General features: G+C 38.6%; 1 protein-coding gene across 2 annotated transcripts in view; it reads left to right on the top strand.

Annotated features, from left to right (window-relative positions):
* LOC311302589 (uncharacterized protein) overlaps nt 1–12312 on the top strand; it is a 103196-nt gene extending 90884 nt beyond the window's left edge. For both annotated transcript variants that reach the window (XM_084428577.1, XM_084428578.1), the window contains exon 8: nt 3734–12312. In XM_084428577.1, coding sequence (XP_084284703.1) covers nt 3734–5880 — 2147 coding nt within the window. In that variant the 3' untranslated portion in view covers nt 5881–12312. The remainder of the gene's footprint in view (nt 1–3733) is intronic.
* The last annotated feature ends 2530 nt before the right edge of the window (nt 12313–14842 follow it).

The raw sequence follows: 14842 nt of genomic DNA, 5'->3' as shown, positions 1-14842 counted from the left end.
CACGTCCACTTTAATAAAAAAAATATTTATTAAACAAACCAGATCAAGTAATATTCAGCAAACCTTCTAGTGGCCTACTTTCTTCAATCTGTCCGTCTTCTCCGGTGAGTTGGGCTAATCCAAAAGAAGTGAAAACAAGGGGGGTGTTCTAAAGACAGACTGTTACCTGTGAAACAGGGGTGCTCTGAAAACACCCCCATTAGCAATTAGTGCTTTCCACCTGATGAAATGAATGCGCCAAAACTGATGAAATGAACGTGGCAAAACTGATTACCGGTAAATGAACGCGACAAAACTAATAAAATGAACGCGGCAAAAAATCGACCAATCAGAATTTTGGTCGAGCCAGAACGTATCGACCAAATAATCGTCTAATCGACTGGGAGAATACAGCCCTAGTTCTGACCCGTGTGCAAAGTTTCAAGAGTTTTCGAGCACGTTAAGAGCCCCAAATTTCCTAGGACGAGTATTTCAAATTCCACAGCGTGCATTTCCAAACAACCCTAAATAGCCGACTTCCTGCTGGGCTGGCGTAAAAAGTAAATGCACGAAGGATATATGAAATGATGAGATCTATATGTGTACCGAGTTTCAAAATATTACATGAAAGCATGTTTGATTTATGGACCAAGATTTTGGACCTCTTCAAGGGGGCGCTGCCGAGCCCCCCTGCCACGCCCGTTTCTGAAACTTTGCACATGTCTACTGGCTAATAAATGTGATGTGTCTGTCGAGTTTCATGCAATTTCAAGCATGCTAAGAGTCTCAAAAGCATCCAAAAAGAATATTAAAGTTTGATGCGTTGCCAAAAAACGCGCTGTGAATGGTGCCTAACGTGACATTAGCCTAATCCAAAATATTTCCCCATGTGGCTCTTTCCTCCTTTCTTGTCAACAAGTGGATTCAGAGCCACCGCATCAGCAGCGCCGCCGGTCACCATGTCTCAGTGCTTTTATGAAGAGGACGCAACTTCATGCACATCAAGTACCGGGTTTGAGAAAACCTGGTACCGTGACGTTTACATTTTTTTTAGTACCGACTTGGTACCAAAGTACTGGGTCTTTGACAAAACTATATATATATATATATATATATATATATATATATATATATATATATATATATATATATATATATATATATAAAAGCCGGTGGCACCCCCACCCCGGTGCCTTTACAGGTTACTGTGCACAACGGACAAAAACGTAACCTCGCATTGACTGTCGAGAAGTCTGCTGTAGAGCTTGCATTAGTGTGGGCTTTGCAAAAGTGCGCATCGAGGGCACATATCAACCACAAAGTTCGCGTGAGCACCCTTCTGAAACCCAAAGTGAAAAATGAGACACCCTACGGTCTCATGGACTTAACGGACACATGAAATCAGCAGCAATTGTAAGTACACAAGGCCGAAAGTTCATATGAAGTGTGCCATTTGGGACAGAAGAATTTTAAAGTTTGATGCGTTGCCATGGCAACATTATTTAAGATATCAATAATTCTTTCACAGAATTATTTGTGAAAGATCACCACCAAATCCGATTGGTGGTGATCGGATTTATTTCCTAGGAGGAGTATTTCAAATTCCACAGTGCACGTTTCCAAGCAACCCTAAATAGCGGAGTTCCTGTTTGGCTGGCGTACGACTTAGAGCACGAAAGTTGCAAGCATCTTTGATTTTTGGACCAAGTTTTCTGACCCCATTCCAGGGGGTGCTGTCCGGCCCCAGCCACGTCCGGGTACCAGCTTCAGCCCGGACCTGTTGGCCACGGATTCTGACCTGTGTGCAAAGTTTCAAGAGTTTTCGAGCATGTTAAGAACCTCAAAAGTGCCCAAAAAGCAAAAAATTATAATAATAAAAAATAAATAAAATACTAAGGAAAACAATAGGGCCTTCGCCTTTTCAAGGATTGGGCCCTAATAATAATAATCCTTAGGAAAACAATAGGGCCTGTTACGAAGAGTTCATAACTGTTACCACTGGTGTGGCCCACTCACTGTACTGCATTGGTGAAATCACTCCCATCTCTGTTAAACGTGTCAATTCAGCCTCCACTTTTGGTCGAATGGCATAAGGTACTATCCGTGGCTGGTAGAATGAGTAATTTTTGCCTCAATTCCTTTCATGGTGCCTAGTACTTTTCCAAAAAGTGGGAGTGACGTTTTAACACATTCTCCATAGTGTCTGTGACTCCATGCTTGACTGTTTTTATGTTTTGCCAATTTAGTTTTATAGCTCTCAGCCATTCTCTTCCAAACAATGGTGGTGCATCACTGTTAACAACATACAGAGGTAATCGTTCAACTTGTTCAACTTCACCGCTACACTAATAATCCCTACTGGCGCTAGTGCTTCACCAGTGTATGTTTTTAAGATTGTCAGCTGGCTGCGGTGGAATATGCTGCAAGTTACTGTCATATTTTCCTTTTGAAATCAATGATACTGCAGCGCCTGTATCCAATTCCATTTCAATTATTTTCCCTTCAATTTCTGGCGTTATACAAATATGTGCCAGTTGCTCACTTCTAGTCACCATATACAGTGACATTTCCTTTTCAGTGTCTAGTACTGGACTCACCACTTTTTCCACATGTGTCCAAATGATGCACCTGTCTTTTATCAACTTTACTATGTCGATTACTTGACTTAAACTTACTCTCGTGCATTCTTTCTCTCTCAAAGTTCTGTTTATTTCTGCACACTCGTCCGATGTGGCCTTTCTTTCCACATGAATGGCAGGCTTGGTCCTTGTACCAGCAGTCCTCATCCGTGTGGTTCATTTTTCCACATCTCTTACAATTACGTCACTGTTTGGGCGAGGAAATTGCATTCACTTTAAGGGAACTGCTGAGCTGCTGTGCTTCGCGGGCAACAGCTATCTCTACTGCTTTTTGAAAAGTAAGCGCAGCCTCTGTGAGAAGTCGCTTTTGTATCGCCTCGTTGTTTAATCCACAAACGAATCTATCTCATAGGGCATCTTGCAAATGTGTACCGAAGTCACAATGTTCCGAGATTTGTTTTAATACTGCTACGTACTGTGCAACGGTCTCCCCTTCCTGTTGATTGCGTTTGTGGAAACGGAAACATTCCGCTATTATGAGGGGCTTCGGCGAATAGTGTTCACTTAATGTTGTTGCAATCTCCTGATATGTTCCTTCTCCTGGTTTAGCAGGCGCAATCAAGTTATGTAGAAGGCTGTACGTTTTAGTGCTCATAACACTTAACAGCACTGGTACTAGTTTTTCCTCGTTGATATCATTTGCCTTTGTGAAGTGGTCAAACCGTTCAATATATGTTGTCCACTGTTCGATGGCCTCGTCAAAAGCATCAATATGCCTGATAGTCGCCATCCTGAATTGGCCAACTGTTCGGTTGTTACTAATATCTTCTGCAACACTGTGCCCTCTTCATATTTGTCAGCAAGTACACTCGTTTACGTTAATCTTCTCCGTTAAAGTCAATATTTCCACTTCTCGTCGCCAATTTTGTTGTGTTTATCAGAATATCATTATATTCTGAGGAGCTATAGATAACACAATGAAACTAAGTGCGTTTAGAACTGACTTCTTTTACTGTTTCAATGTAGGTATACATGGTTACACAGCGCCATCTACAGCATAGGAAAACAACTGCAGGATAACTCAGTTACCAACACTAAATGCATAAGTTATTTAATCAAAAAGGGAGTAAAAATAAAAAGTAAGTAGTAATACATAAATTCTTACATGATTCCAGGTGCTGAAGGTGAATCAGATGATCAGGAGTGTCTGAGGATTGTGCTGATCGGGAGGACAGGAAATGGAAAGAGTGCAACAGGAAACACTATTCTGGGAAGAAAAGAGTTTGTGAGTCAATCAAACACAGATTCAGTGACAACTGTGTGTGAAAAGAGAGTTGGTGAAGTTGATGGTCGATCAGTAACTGTTGTTGATACTCCAGGACTCTTTGACACAACACTGTCAAATGATCATGTGGTGGAAGAAATAATGAAATGTATTTCACTGTCTTCACCTGGACCTCATGTGTTTGTCATTGTGTTGAGTGTGGGAAGATTCATCCAGGTGGAATCAGACACTATAGATCTGATAAAGAAGATCTTTGGCCCAAAATCTGCTCAGTTCAGCATCGTTCTGTTCACTAGAGGAGACGATCTTGAGGATGAATCTATAGAGGATTATGTGAAGAGAAGTAAGTCTGCTGAACTGAAGAAACTGATCAGAGATTGTGGAAACAGATTCCTGGTGTTCAATAACAGAGAAAAACAAGACAGAACGCAACTGACTCAACTGTTGAACATGATAGAAGAAGTGAAAAACAGTAATGAGGGTCGATACTTCACTAACAGCATGTTTGAGGAGGCAGAGATGTCCATTAAAAAGAGAATGGAGGAAATAATGAAGGAAAGAGAGAGAGAAATTCAGGCTCAGAGAGAAGAATTACAAGCCAAATATGAGATGGACATGAAAATCATGACGAAGAGACTCGAGGAAGAGAAACAAAGAGCAGATGAGGAGAGAAAGAAAATGGAGAATCAAATCAGAGAAAAAGAAGAAAAACTCAGAAAAGAGTTTGAAGAGAAAGAGAAAACAGAACAGAGGAAACGAGAGATTGAAAACCAGAAACGATCAGAAGAAGAAAATGAGCAAAGAGCTGAATATCATCAAAAAATAGAAGAGGTGAAGAGAGAGATTGAAAATCAGAGATTACAGTATGAAATACAGCAAAAAGAAAGAGAAGAAGAAGATAGAAAGAGAGAAGAAAAATACAGACAAGATGAAGAAAAGATAAAAAATGAACAAGAACAAATTATAGCAGAATTAAAGATGAAACAAGAAGGAGGAACTAAAAAGAGAGAATCTGAGGAGAAAAGGAGGAAGAAAGAAGAAGAGGAAGAGAGACAGAGATGGGAGAGAAAAATAAAAGAGGCTGAAAATGACAGAGAAGAGACAAAAGAGGAAATTAAACGCCAGCAGAGAGAATGGGAGGATGAAAAGAAACGACAGATGAGAGAACGAGAAGAAGAAGAAAGAAAGAGAAAAGAGAGACATGAGGAACAACTGAGAGAAAAACAAGAAGAACTGGAGAAAATGAGAAAGAGATTTGAAAGAGAGAGAGAAGAAGAAAGTCAGAAAATAGAGGACGAGAGACAGAAACAGAGAAGAGAAAGAGAAGCCAAAGAGAGAGAATATGAAGAAAAGAAAACTGAAATGAAAAGATATTATGAACGACTAGAACAAGAGAGAAAAAAGGAGTGGGAGAGAATAAAACGAGAAGATGATGAGAGACGAGAAGAAGAGAAAAAGAGATGGAAGAAAACAATTGAAGATCTGAAACAAGAACAAGAAGAAGAGATCAAGAGAAGAGAAAAAGAAGAGAAGGAGAGAAAAGAAAAAGAGGAGAAAGAGAGAAATGAAATGAAACAGAAACATGGAGAGGAAATAAAAATCATAAAGAAGAAACACGAGGATGAAGCCAGAAAACAAGCAGAAGAACTGAATGATTTCAGTGAGAGAAAAGAGCAGCACGTTCAGGAGCTCAAAGAGAAGCTTAAAGAACGTCAAGAACAACATGACTTACTGGAAAAACTCTATAAATATCTGCAGGTCCAGAAAGGAGAAGAAATAAAAGAGCTGCAAGAGCAGAAAGAAAAAGAAAAAAAAGAGCTGCAAGAGCAGAAAGAAAAAGAAAAAAAAGAGCTGCAAGAGCAGAAAGAAAAAGAAAAAAAAGAGCTACTAGACCAGAAAGAAAAAGAAAGAAAAGTGCTACTAGACCAGAAAGAAAAAGAAAGAAAAGCGCTACTAGACCATAAAGAAAAAGAAAGAAAAGAGCTACTAGAAGAAATTGAAAGACAGAAAAATAAAAAAAAATGTGTTATTCAGTGATTTTCAAAGCATATGAATTTTAAAATAATAATGTAATTTTCTTTCAGTCTGGCTCATCGCATCCATTATTATGGGCCAGATCTCGTAAAGTATGAATGCGATCCGGACATCTGCCATGTTGATGTTAGTAGTATTATACACGATTGATGGTCCTATAATTGATGATTAATGGTCCTATAATGAATGATGATTAATGGTCCTATAATTAATGATGATTAATGGTCCTATAATTAATGATGATTAATGGTCCTATAATTAATGATGATTAATAGTCCTATAATTAATGATGATTAATGGTCCTATAATTAATGATGATTAATGGTCCTATAATTAATGATGATTAATAGTCCTATAATTAATGATTAATGGTCCTATAATTAATGATGATTGATGGTCTTATAATTGACCTTGGACTCTTGACCTTTCCCCCGGTCATGCCCTGGGGTTGACCTCTCCAGATGGGTGTCACCTTTGTCCTTGTGTATAATTGGTTAATAGACTCTAAAAAAGTGCAGGGTTAAAAAATAACCCAACCTTAACCACACGGCTGGGTCACTATTGGACAGAACACGCGCTGGGTTGGTTTGACCAAATGCTGGGTTTTACCATTTAACCCATATTTCTGGGTCATTCATTTGACCCAACCAGTGGGTGAAATGAACCATCTTGCTGGGTTAAGTCTTACTCATGTGCTGGGTTATTTCCTGTCTCATTGCCCTAATAAATTGGTAACAAATATTTGTTATATTACGAATGTAAAATAATTATTGTCTCTGTAATACAATAAACCAGATGGCCACTGTATATGTGATTTCAATCTCATATATATATATATATATATATATATATATATATATATATATATATATATATATATATATATATATATATATATATACATTCAACCAAGTTGGTCCCCACCTGTTGATTACACAAGTAAAGTCCCCTTTGTTTATATAGCGCTTTTTACAATACAGATTGTATCAAAGCAGCTTCACATTGATAACATGAAAATAATACAACAAAGTTTGTTTCTAGAAGAAAATTGCGTCATCGTCCACCTTAAGTAAGGCAGATCAATAATATTGTTTGTTGTGTTGCTAGATTCTAATATGAAATCTTCTGATAAATCCCTTCAATTGGAACCTCTCCTGACAGTGTCTCAAAAGTAACTGACAAAATTGAAATATCTATGGACGATCTTTTAGTTATCTTTTAGCACGACTCCAGAAAGGCCACGCCAGAGAACTTCATAAAGCTAAGAAAACGGAGAAGAGGAAGAAGGACCCAACATCCACAGAACAAGCTGACATATCAAAGCCAACAAATTGTGAGGATTTTAAGGCAGATAGAGAAATTGCATAAAAGATTACTTAGTATTACAAGGGGAGTTATGTTAGAGAATCAGTTTAAATGTCCGAATTGTGAAATATCCTGTTTACAGGAGAAGTTTGAATTACTTGATCCAAACTTGCCCTGTGAAAAGGTATTATAGTTTAAATGTCCTTGCTTGCAAAAGAAGCTTGCAGCACTGGAAGCATGTTGCAAGCTTGCTTTGCAACCACAGTGTTTGTGGTTTCCTTTGATCTCTCTGAGTGAGTTCAGTGGAACAACAGGTGTTAAGGCCATGCCTGCTTACTTGACCTTTTAGCACGGTTTAAGAAGATAGAAAGAGACCTCCTCACAGTTAGAGATGAGGCGAGAAGCGAGCTTTGGTTTTAACACCTGCAGGCCAAGAAACGGTCAAAATGTATATTAAGCTTTTTAGCATAGGTGGCACATATGAGATAACCTATACACGCATGCTTATTGCATAATAGCTTTAGGGTCATGGAATATTCCAGACCAGATATTTTACCATTTTAAGAATTGCTTTAATGTAAGGGACAGCCCTAAAAGCCAAAGACGGCCCCTATCAAACCATATAAAAGGTTTTGTGTCCAGTTGTTCGGGGCCGCACTTCGAGGTGAAGACCTATACACATTTCTGTTATTTTTCCTTTTTGAATTTATTGTCTTTGTATTGTTCTGAAACCTTTTTAAGTAAAACAAAGCCAATTTTTGGTGATTCGAAAAACTTTTAAAATAAGTCTCAGAGTGATTTTTTCCTAGAGATATCTTTACTTAGTTGTAGTTTAGATATTAATACTAAGCAAACGCCCAGTGAAACGGACCCCGGATTGAACTGGATTGGACACCGCCGAGGACCCTGAAGCCATTTATAGCATCTTTAACCGGCAGGTAAGGGCAATCTATGATTGTAATAGGTTTATTGGGAATGTTGTAGATGGACTCAGATGTTACAGCGGTATAGAAACACAACATGTTGAATGTTAAATGTCCCCAACTAAGCAAGCCAAAAGGTAAGGCAACAGCGGCAAAGAAACAAAACTCCCATCAGGTGACAGAATGGAGAAAAAAATGGTGTGCGGCTGTGAGGAAGAAAAAAACACTTTGACACTTTCCAAAAACTGTTGCCCCCCCTCACCCCACCCCTCACGTTAGTGCTGTCAACGTAAACGTATGCGATTAATTTTTGTTCAGCTTTAACGTGTTAAAATATTTATCGCAGCGTCCATTCTTTCTGTCATCCTTTGGGTTATATGATCATGCTCTCCTTCACGCAAATGTTTTAAACTATCAATGCGCGAGAAGACAAAAGAGAACGCGCTGTTAGTGAATGAATGCCCTCCTGAAACACACACACAAAAAAAGGATGCGCGCCAGTATTGCAGTAATAATAATGTAAATAGACTTCTGTTCCTCACATTAAGCTATGGAATGGCTTCAGATGACTTTGTGAAATTATAATCAGACCCTCGTCACCCAAACTCACGTGAAAAAGAGGCGCAGAAAAGCGAGCTGTTTGCATCCCTATTTAACTAAAAATACTCAGCACCATGAGTTTGTTGATCATATATTTTATCCTTTTTCAAACTGCCATAAACTAACAAACGGCCAGGTTAAGATTAGCTGATCTAACGTTACACTTCTGTAATGCATTTAATACAAATACAACATATTAACAACTTTACTCACAGTCACCTCTTTCCTTCTTTGCTTTAACTATAATATTTGCACAAAACGTCCACCAACTTCTGAATAGAAAAAACCCTGCAGATCCAATTTAAGCAGTCCCTCTAGGGTTACATTTGTGTTCCGTGTTGCCACTGTCTAATAACGGATGTGAAAAACAACGATAGCAAAAAATAGTTTTGTAAAAATTATTTCACACTCCACATTTAGGGGGGCCACAAGGGGGTCCAAGCTTGTTGTCACAGGGGCACTGGCCCCCCTCTAGAACCGCCACTGCATTTATTATGGGTTTAAGTGAGGATTGTTTTAAGTTCACTTAAATTAAAAGTTATATTTTTTAAGCCTAATGTTTCAAATTTTGGAAAAATAAATTTTCATCGAGACATAAGTAGCTATATCAGTGATCAGTACTGCTCTTCATTCTTAAAAATATGCCATTAACATGCTTGAAAATAATAAATGGTGCCGGTATTTTTAAACTGAATTATAGTACTAGTAATAAAAGAGTAATTTGGACTAATATTATCAACATTTAGGCATTAAAAGTCAAAATATGACTATTGTTGATAGTGTCTTTAACATTAGAACTCACTAACCCACAAAGCTGCTTGTCTTGACTGGCAGCGCTGATGACCTCGCTTAGATGTCACACTATAGACCCCTTCAATGTTTGTAAACATCGAACGTCTAGGTTGGGTGAGCGCGCAGCATGGGGTCAGAAAAATGGTGCGGCTAATAGACCGGCATATTGTGTCAAAGGTATGCACTGTTGCCATCACAGGAACGGGAACAGAACCATAATAAATTTGTTTTAGCTAATGGCGATTGTCTGCCTGATTAGAGTCCTGCACGGGTTCGGTTCAAATTTTGCTCAAACGGGTGAAAAATATCCAACTGTGTCGGGTCGGACACGGGGGAAACACGGGTCTAAACACGGGTTTAAAACAATCACATGCAAACGTAAAAATATATTAATATTTTTAGGAACACGTCTACAAAATTATGCCTGTATTTCAAGTTGATAAAAAATATTCAAAATCCACATCAGTTTATTTGCCCACGCGCCACGCCCTCCCAGGATCTTTCACTTTTAAAAATGCATCATAACCGCGCGCGCGATCTGCTTGCAGTCGTCAAGATGGATGCTGAGGAGTTGAAGGATAACTAGTGGAGATTTTAAAGTTGTCGACAGTCATCAAAAATCAAGTCCAGTGTGTGGGAGAAATTTGGAGTTATCTGAACAAATGTGAACGGCTTATTTGCTGCATGCATTTTCGTGTTGGACAGCCGCAAATGTGGAACTTCATCGCCAAGGAACCACACAGATAACTGTGGTAACAAGCAAGCAGTTCTGTCGAACAGTATTTTTTCAAATTTAACACTGTTAAGTATGTGTTTTTTTTATATATATAATAAACGGGCAGACTGGGACAATGCTACTATCAAAGATGCTCGTGTTTGTAGTGCTATTGTGTTATTGACAGTTATTGTGACAACAACGGTATAGTTAAGCCCTGGTAAGTAAACAAATGTTTTCTGTAAACTGTAGACTGGTTTAATAGTTAGGTGAAGTTCGATATCTGGCATTAATTGTGACCTGTGTCATGCTACTTAGCAGATAGCAGTAGCCTATCTATCTGAACCATAGACTGTAAAAAGAATAGATCTGAACAGATGTCGTCTATTTTTTTTTTTTTAAACGGATGAGATCCTGCAGGAACCTTGAAAAACTTGACTCCACAACTGGTGTGATTTTCACAGTCCACGACGCAACAAGTAGGCATTTTTTCTTGACGAGAAATTCTCTGGTTAACACACAATTCAATGGGATGGAATGAAAAACTTTCTGACCCCGACATGCGCACTGCGACCTTAGAATTTTCCTATGACGTCGACCGTGAAGGGGTCTATAAAATGAAAGATGACATGCATGGTAGTGTAAGTCTACATTTTTAAAGTTTTAAATATTGACATTCATTCAACTAAACGGGTATAATTTTCTCCTCAAAACTGCCCAGCTAGCAGGGAACGTTCTCAGAACGTTGGCTAACATTCCCTACAAGTTTGGTTAATGTTTTAAAGAAAACATTTAAATGTAAGGTTCAAAGAATGTATTAAGGATGTTTTCTCATTTCAAATAATGTAAATGTAAACTAAGATATAACGTTTTAACTGTTACACTTTGAGGATGTTTTGGGAATGTTATCCTACACAGCAAAAACTTGTGTTAAATGAACTCTCCTGGGAGTTTATTTGACTCCACACTCAAAGGGTTAAAGTGTTAAACTATGAGTGTTAAATGAACACGAAATAGTGTTAAAGTTAATGAGATAATTAAGTGATTAATTGAGTGATGATTGATCATTATTGAAGACACCTGATGTTAACAAGCAGAATCACTGAAGGAGAAAACTGCTATTTTTAAGTCACCATTATAGAGATCAGTATTTGCTTTAGTTGGGTTCCTGACCCTTACATAGTTAATTTTAGATTTTGTTTGGCTGTTGTGACTTAGTTATAACTGCCATATGAACAAAGAGAAAAGGTGATCAGATATCGTTGGTTATGTTTTGACAATCATAATTTTGACCAAAATCACCATACTCATTTAGAGCCAAATCTCTGACTTAGATTTATATTGTTTATTACATCACCACAATGATTCTATAGCATAAGAGCCAGAATGCTCAATATTTTCCAAACCATTTCTTAAAAGTCGTTTTGACAAAAAAAACAAAAAAACATTTTGTTTAGGCACAAACAGACATCAAGATTGTGTATGAATCTCAACAATGGTGACAAATAGTCCATGGGCCAGACCAGATATTGGTACCATCTGGGTGGGCAAAACCTTACCTGTACTAAATTGTTTATGGGGTTAATATAAGTTCATTTTAATGTGATAACCTTGCCACAGTCCCAGCTTTTTATACTTTTTTTTAGAATTGGTAATTTTCCTACTTTTATGTATTAGAATTATTTTTGAAAAATACACAAACGTCCAATACCACAATAACAGTGATCTAATATTAATACCAAGCAAACTAAAATATTTGTAAATATTAACAGGCATAATGAAGTCGATATCTTTGAATTTACACTTATATTTTGTTGTTTTGAGCTGTAAAAAATATAAAAGAAAAGAAAAATAACACATGTATTGTCGACTCTACTGTCTACCATTGGAAAGTCATAAAATGTACATACGATTTGTTCTTAATTTTTGTATAATATATTTCAATAAGTTTTGTTTTCAGGTTCATGTGGAATGTATTAGGTAACAGCTTTGTAACACAAGAAAATAAGAAACGTTGAATTTCAGGTAGATATTACCACATACAGTGGGTATGAAAAGTATTCATACCCCCTGTAAATATGATCAAAAATAAATCTTTCATTCAAAAAAATTGATCATTCGTTAAAAAAATTGGCAAAATTCTAACCTTTCATTAAAGTAAAAGAATTCAAATTGGGGGGTGGGGGGTGGGGAATCACATTATGAAAATGTGATAAATGTGAAATAAATGTTTTTCTCCAAAACACGTTGGCCACAATTATTCATACCCTTTTAGTAAATACCTTTTGCAACCTCCTTTTGCCAAGATAACAGCTCTGAGTTTTCTCCTATAATGCCTGATGAGTTTGGAGAACACCTGACAAGAGATCAGCGACCATTCCTTCGCTCATGGCAGATGCTTCATTTTGTGCTCCCTAACACATTTTTGTGTTGATTTTGATGTTTGTTTTGGATCGTTTTCCTAATGGAAGATCCGACCACGGCCCATTATAAGATTTCTAGCAGAAGGCATCAGGTTTTGATTTTTTATCTGTTGATATTTGATAGAATCCACAATGCCATGTATCTGAATAAGAAATCCAGGACCTCCAGCAGAAAAATAGGCCCACAACATTAAAGATCCAGTGGTATATTAAATTGTACACATGGGGTAATTTTTATCCTTGTGTGCACCAAACCCATCTAGCGTGTTTGCTGCCAAAAAGCTCTTTTTTAATTTCATCTGACCACAGAAGCCTGTGCCGTTTGAAGTTCCAGTCGTGTCTGACAACTGAATACAGTGAGGAAAATAAGTATTTGAACACCCTGCTATTTTGCAAGTTCTCCCACTTGGAAATCATGGAGGGGTCTGAAATTGTCATCGTAGGTGCATGTCCACTGTGAGAGACAATCTAAAAAAAAAAAATCCAGAAATCACAATATATGATTTTTTTAACTATTTATTTGTATGATACAGCTGCAAATAAGTATTTGAACACCTGTCTATCAGCTAGAATTCTGACCCTCAAAGACCTGTTAGTTTGCCTTTAAAATGTCCACCTCCACTCCATTTATTATCCTAAATTAGATGCACCTGTTTGAGGTCGTTAGCTGCATAAAGACACCTGTCCACCCCATACAATCAGTAAGAATCCAACTACTAACATGGCCAAGACCAAAGAGCTGTACAAAGACACGAGAGACAAAATTGTACACCTCCACAAGGCTGGAAAGGGCTACGGGGAAATTGCCAAGCAGCTTGGTGAAAAAAGGTCCACTGTTGGAGCAATCATTAGAAAATGGAAGAAGCTAAACATGACTGTCAATCTCCCTCGGACTGGGGCTCCATGCAAGATCTCACCTCGTGGGGTCTCAATGATCCTAAGAAAGGTGAGAAATCAGCCCAGAACTACACGGGAGGAGCTGGTCAATGACCTGAAAAGAGCTGGGACCACCGTTTCCAAGGTTACTGTTGGTAATACACTAAGACGTCATGGTTTGAAATCATGCATGGCACGGAAGGTTCCCCTGCTGAAACCAGCACATGTCAAGGCTCGTCTTAAGTTTGCCAATGACCATTTGGATGATCCAGAGGAGTCATGTAAGAAAGTCATGTGGTCAGATGAGACCAAAATAAAACTTTTTGGTCATAATTCCACTAAACGTGTTTGGAGGATAAGAATGATGAGTACCATCCCAAGAACACCATCCCTACTGTGAAGCATGGGGGTGGTAGCATCATGCTTTGGGGGTGTTTTTCTGCACATGGGACAGGGCGACTGCACTGTATTAAGGAGAGGATGACCGGGGCCATGTATTGCGAGATTTTGGGGAACAACCTCCTTCCCTCAGTTAGAGCATTGAAGATGGGTCGAGGCTGGGTCTTCCAACATGACAATGACCCGAAGCACACAGCCAGGATAACCAAGGAGTGGCTCTGTAAGAAGCATATCAAGGTTCTGGAGTGGCCTAGCCAGTCTCCAGACCTAAACCCAATAGAGAATCTTTGGAGGGAGCTCAAACTCCGTGTTTCTCAGCGACAGCCCAGAAACCTGACCCTAGCTAACAAGGATGGGTCTCTACGCAAGACCAACAAGGCAGCTTTGGCCAGAGAGTTGGAGAAGAGCGTGTCCCCAGCTGAGGAAATCCCAGAGCCATCAACAATCGCCATTGATGGAATGAGCCTGTTACAGAAACTGAAGGACCAAGACAATTCCTTTGCGCAGTTGGCTGTCTCAGCTCTGGACAAAGAGCTGCATGAAGGGGGGGAGAGCCAGCGTATAGATGTTGTCTTTGATGTGTACAAGGACATCTATTACACGGAACGTGAAAATAGAGACACCAGCCACCATAGTCACGTTTGCCTGGAGCCAGAGCGCCTGACATCAAAGCAAATTTAAAAGTGCTGCTTATGCTAATCGTTTTTTCTAAAATTATTTTCTAAAATTATTATTCACGTCAGCACTAATGATGTTCGACTCTGCCAGTCGGAGATCACCAAAATTAATATTAAAGAGGTGTGTGAACTCGCAAGTACGATGTCAGGTACTGTAATTTGCTCTGGCCCCCTTCCTGTTCGCAGGAGTGATGAGATAGTTAGCAGATTGTCATCACTCAATGGTTGGCTGTCTAAATGGTGTCCGCAAAATAA

Source organism: Rutilus rutilus (assembly GCF_951802725.1).
Source record: "Rutilus rutilus genome assembly, chromosome: 1".
Lineage (NCBI taxonomy): Eukaryota > Metazoa > Chordata > Actinopteri > Cypriniformes > Leuciscidae > Rutilus > Rutilus rutilus.
The sequence above is the reverse complement of the archived record's forward strand: the minus strand, read 5'-3'. Positions and strand labels throughout refer to the sequence as shown.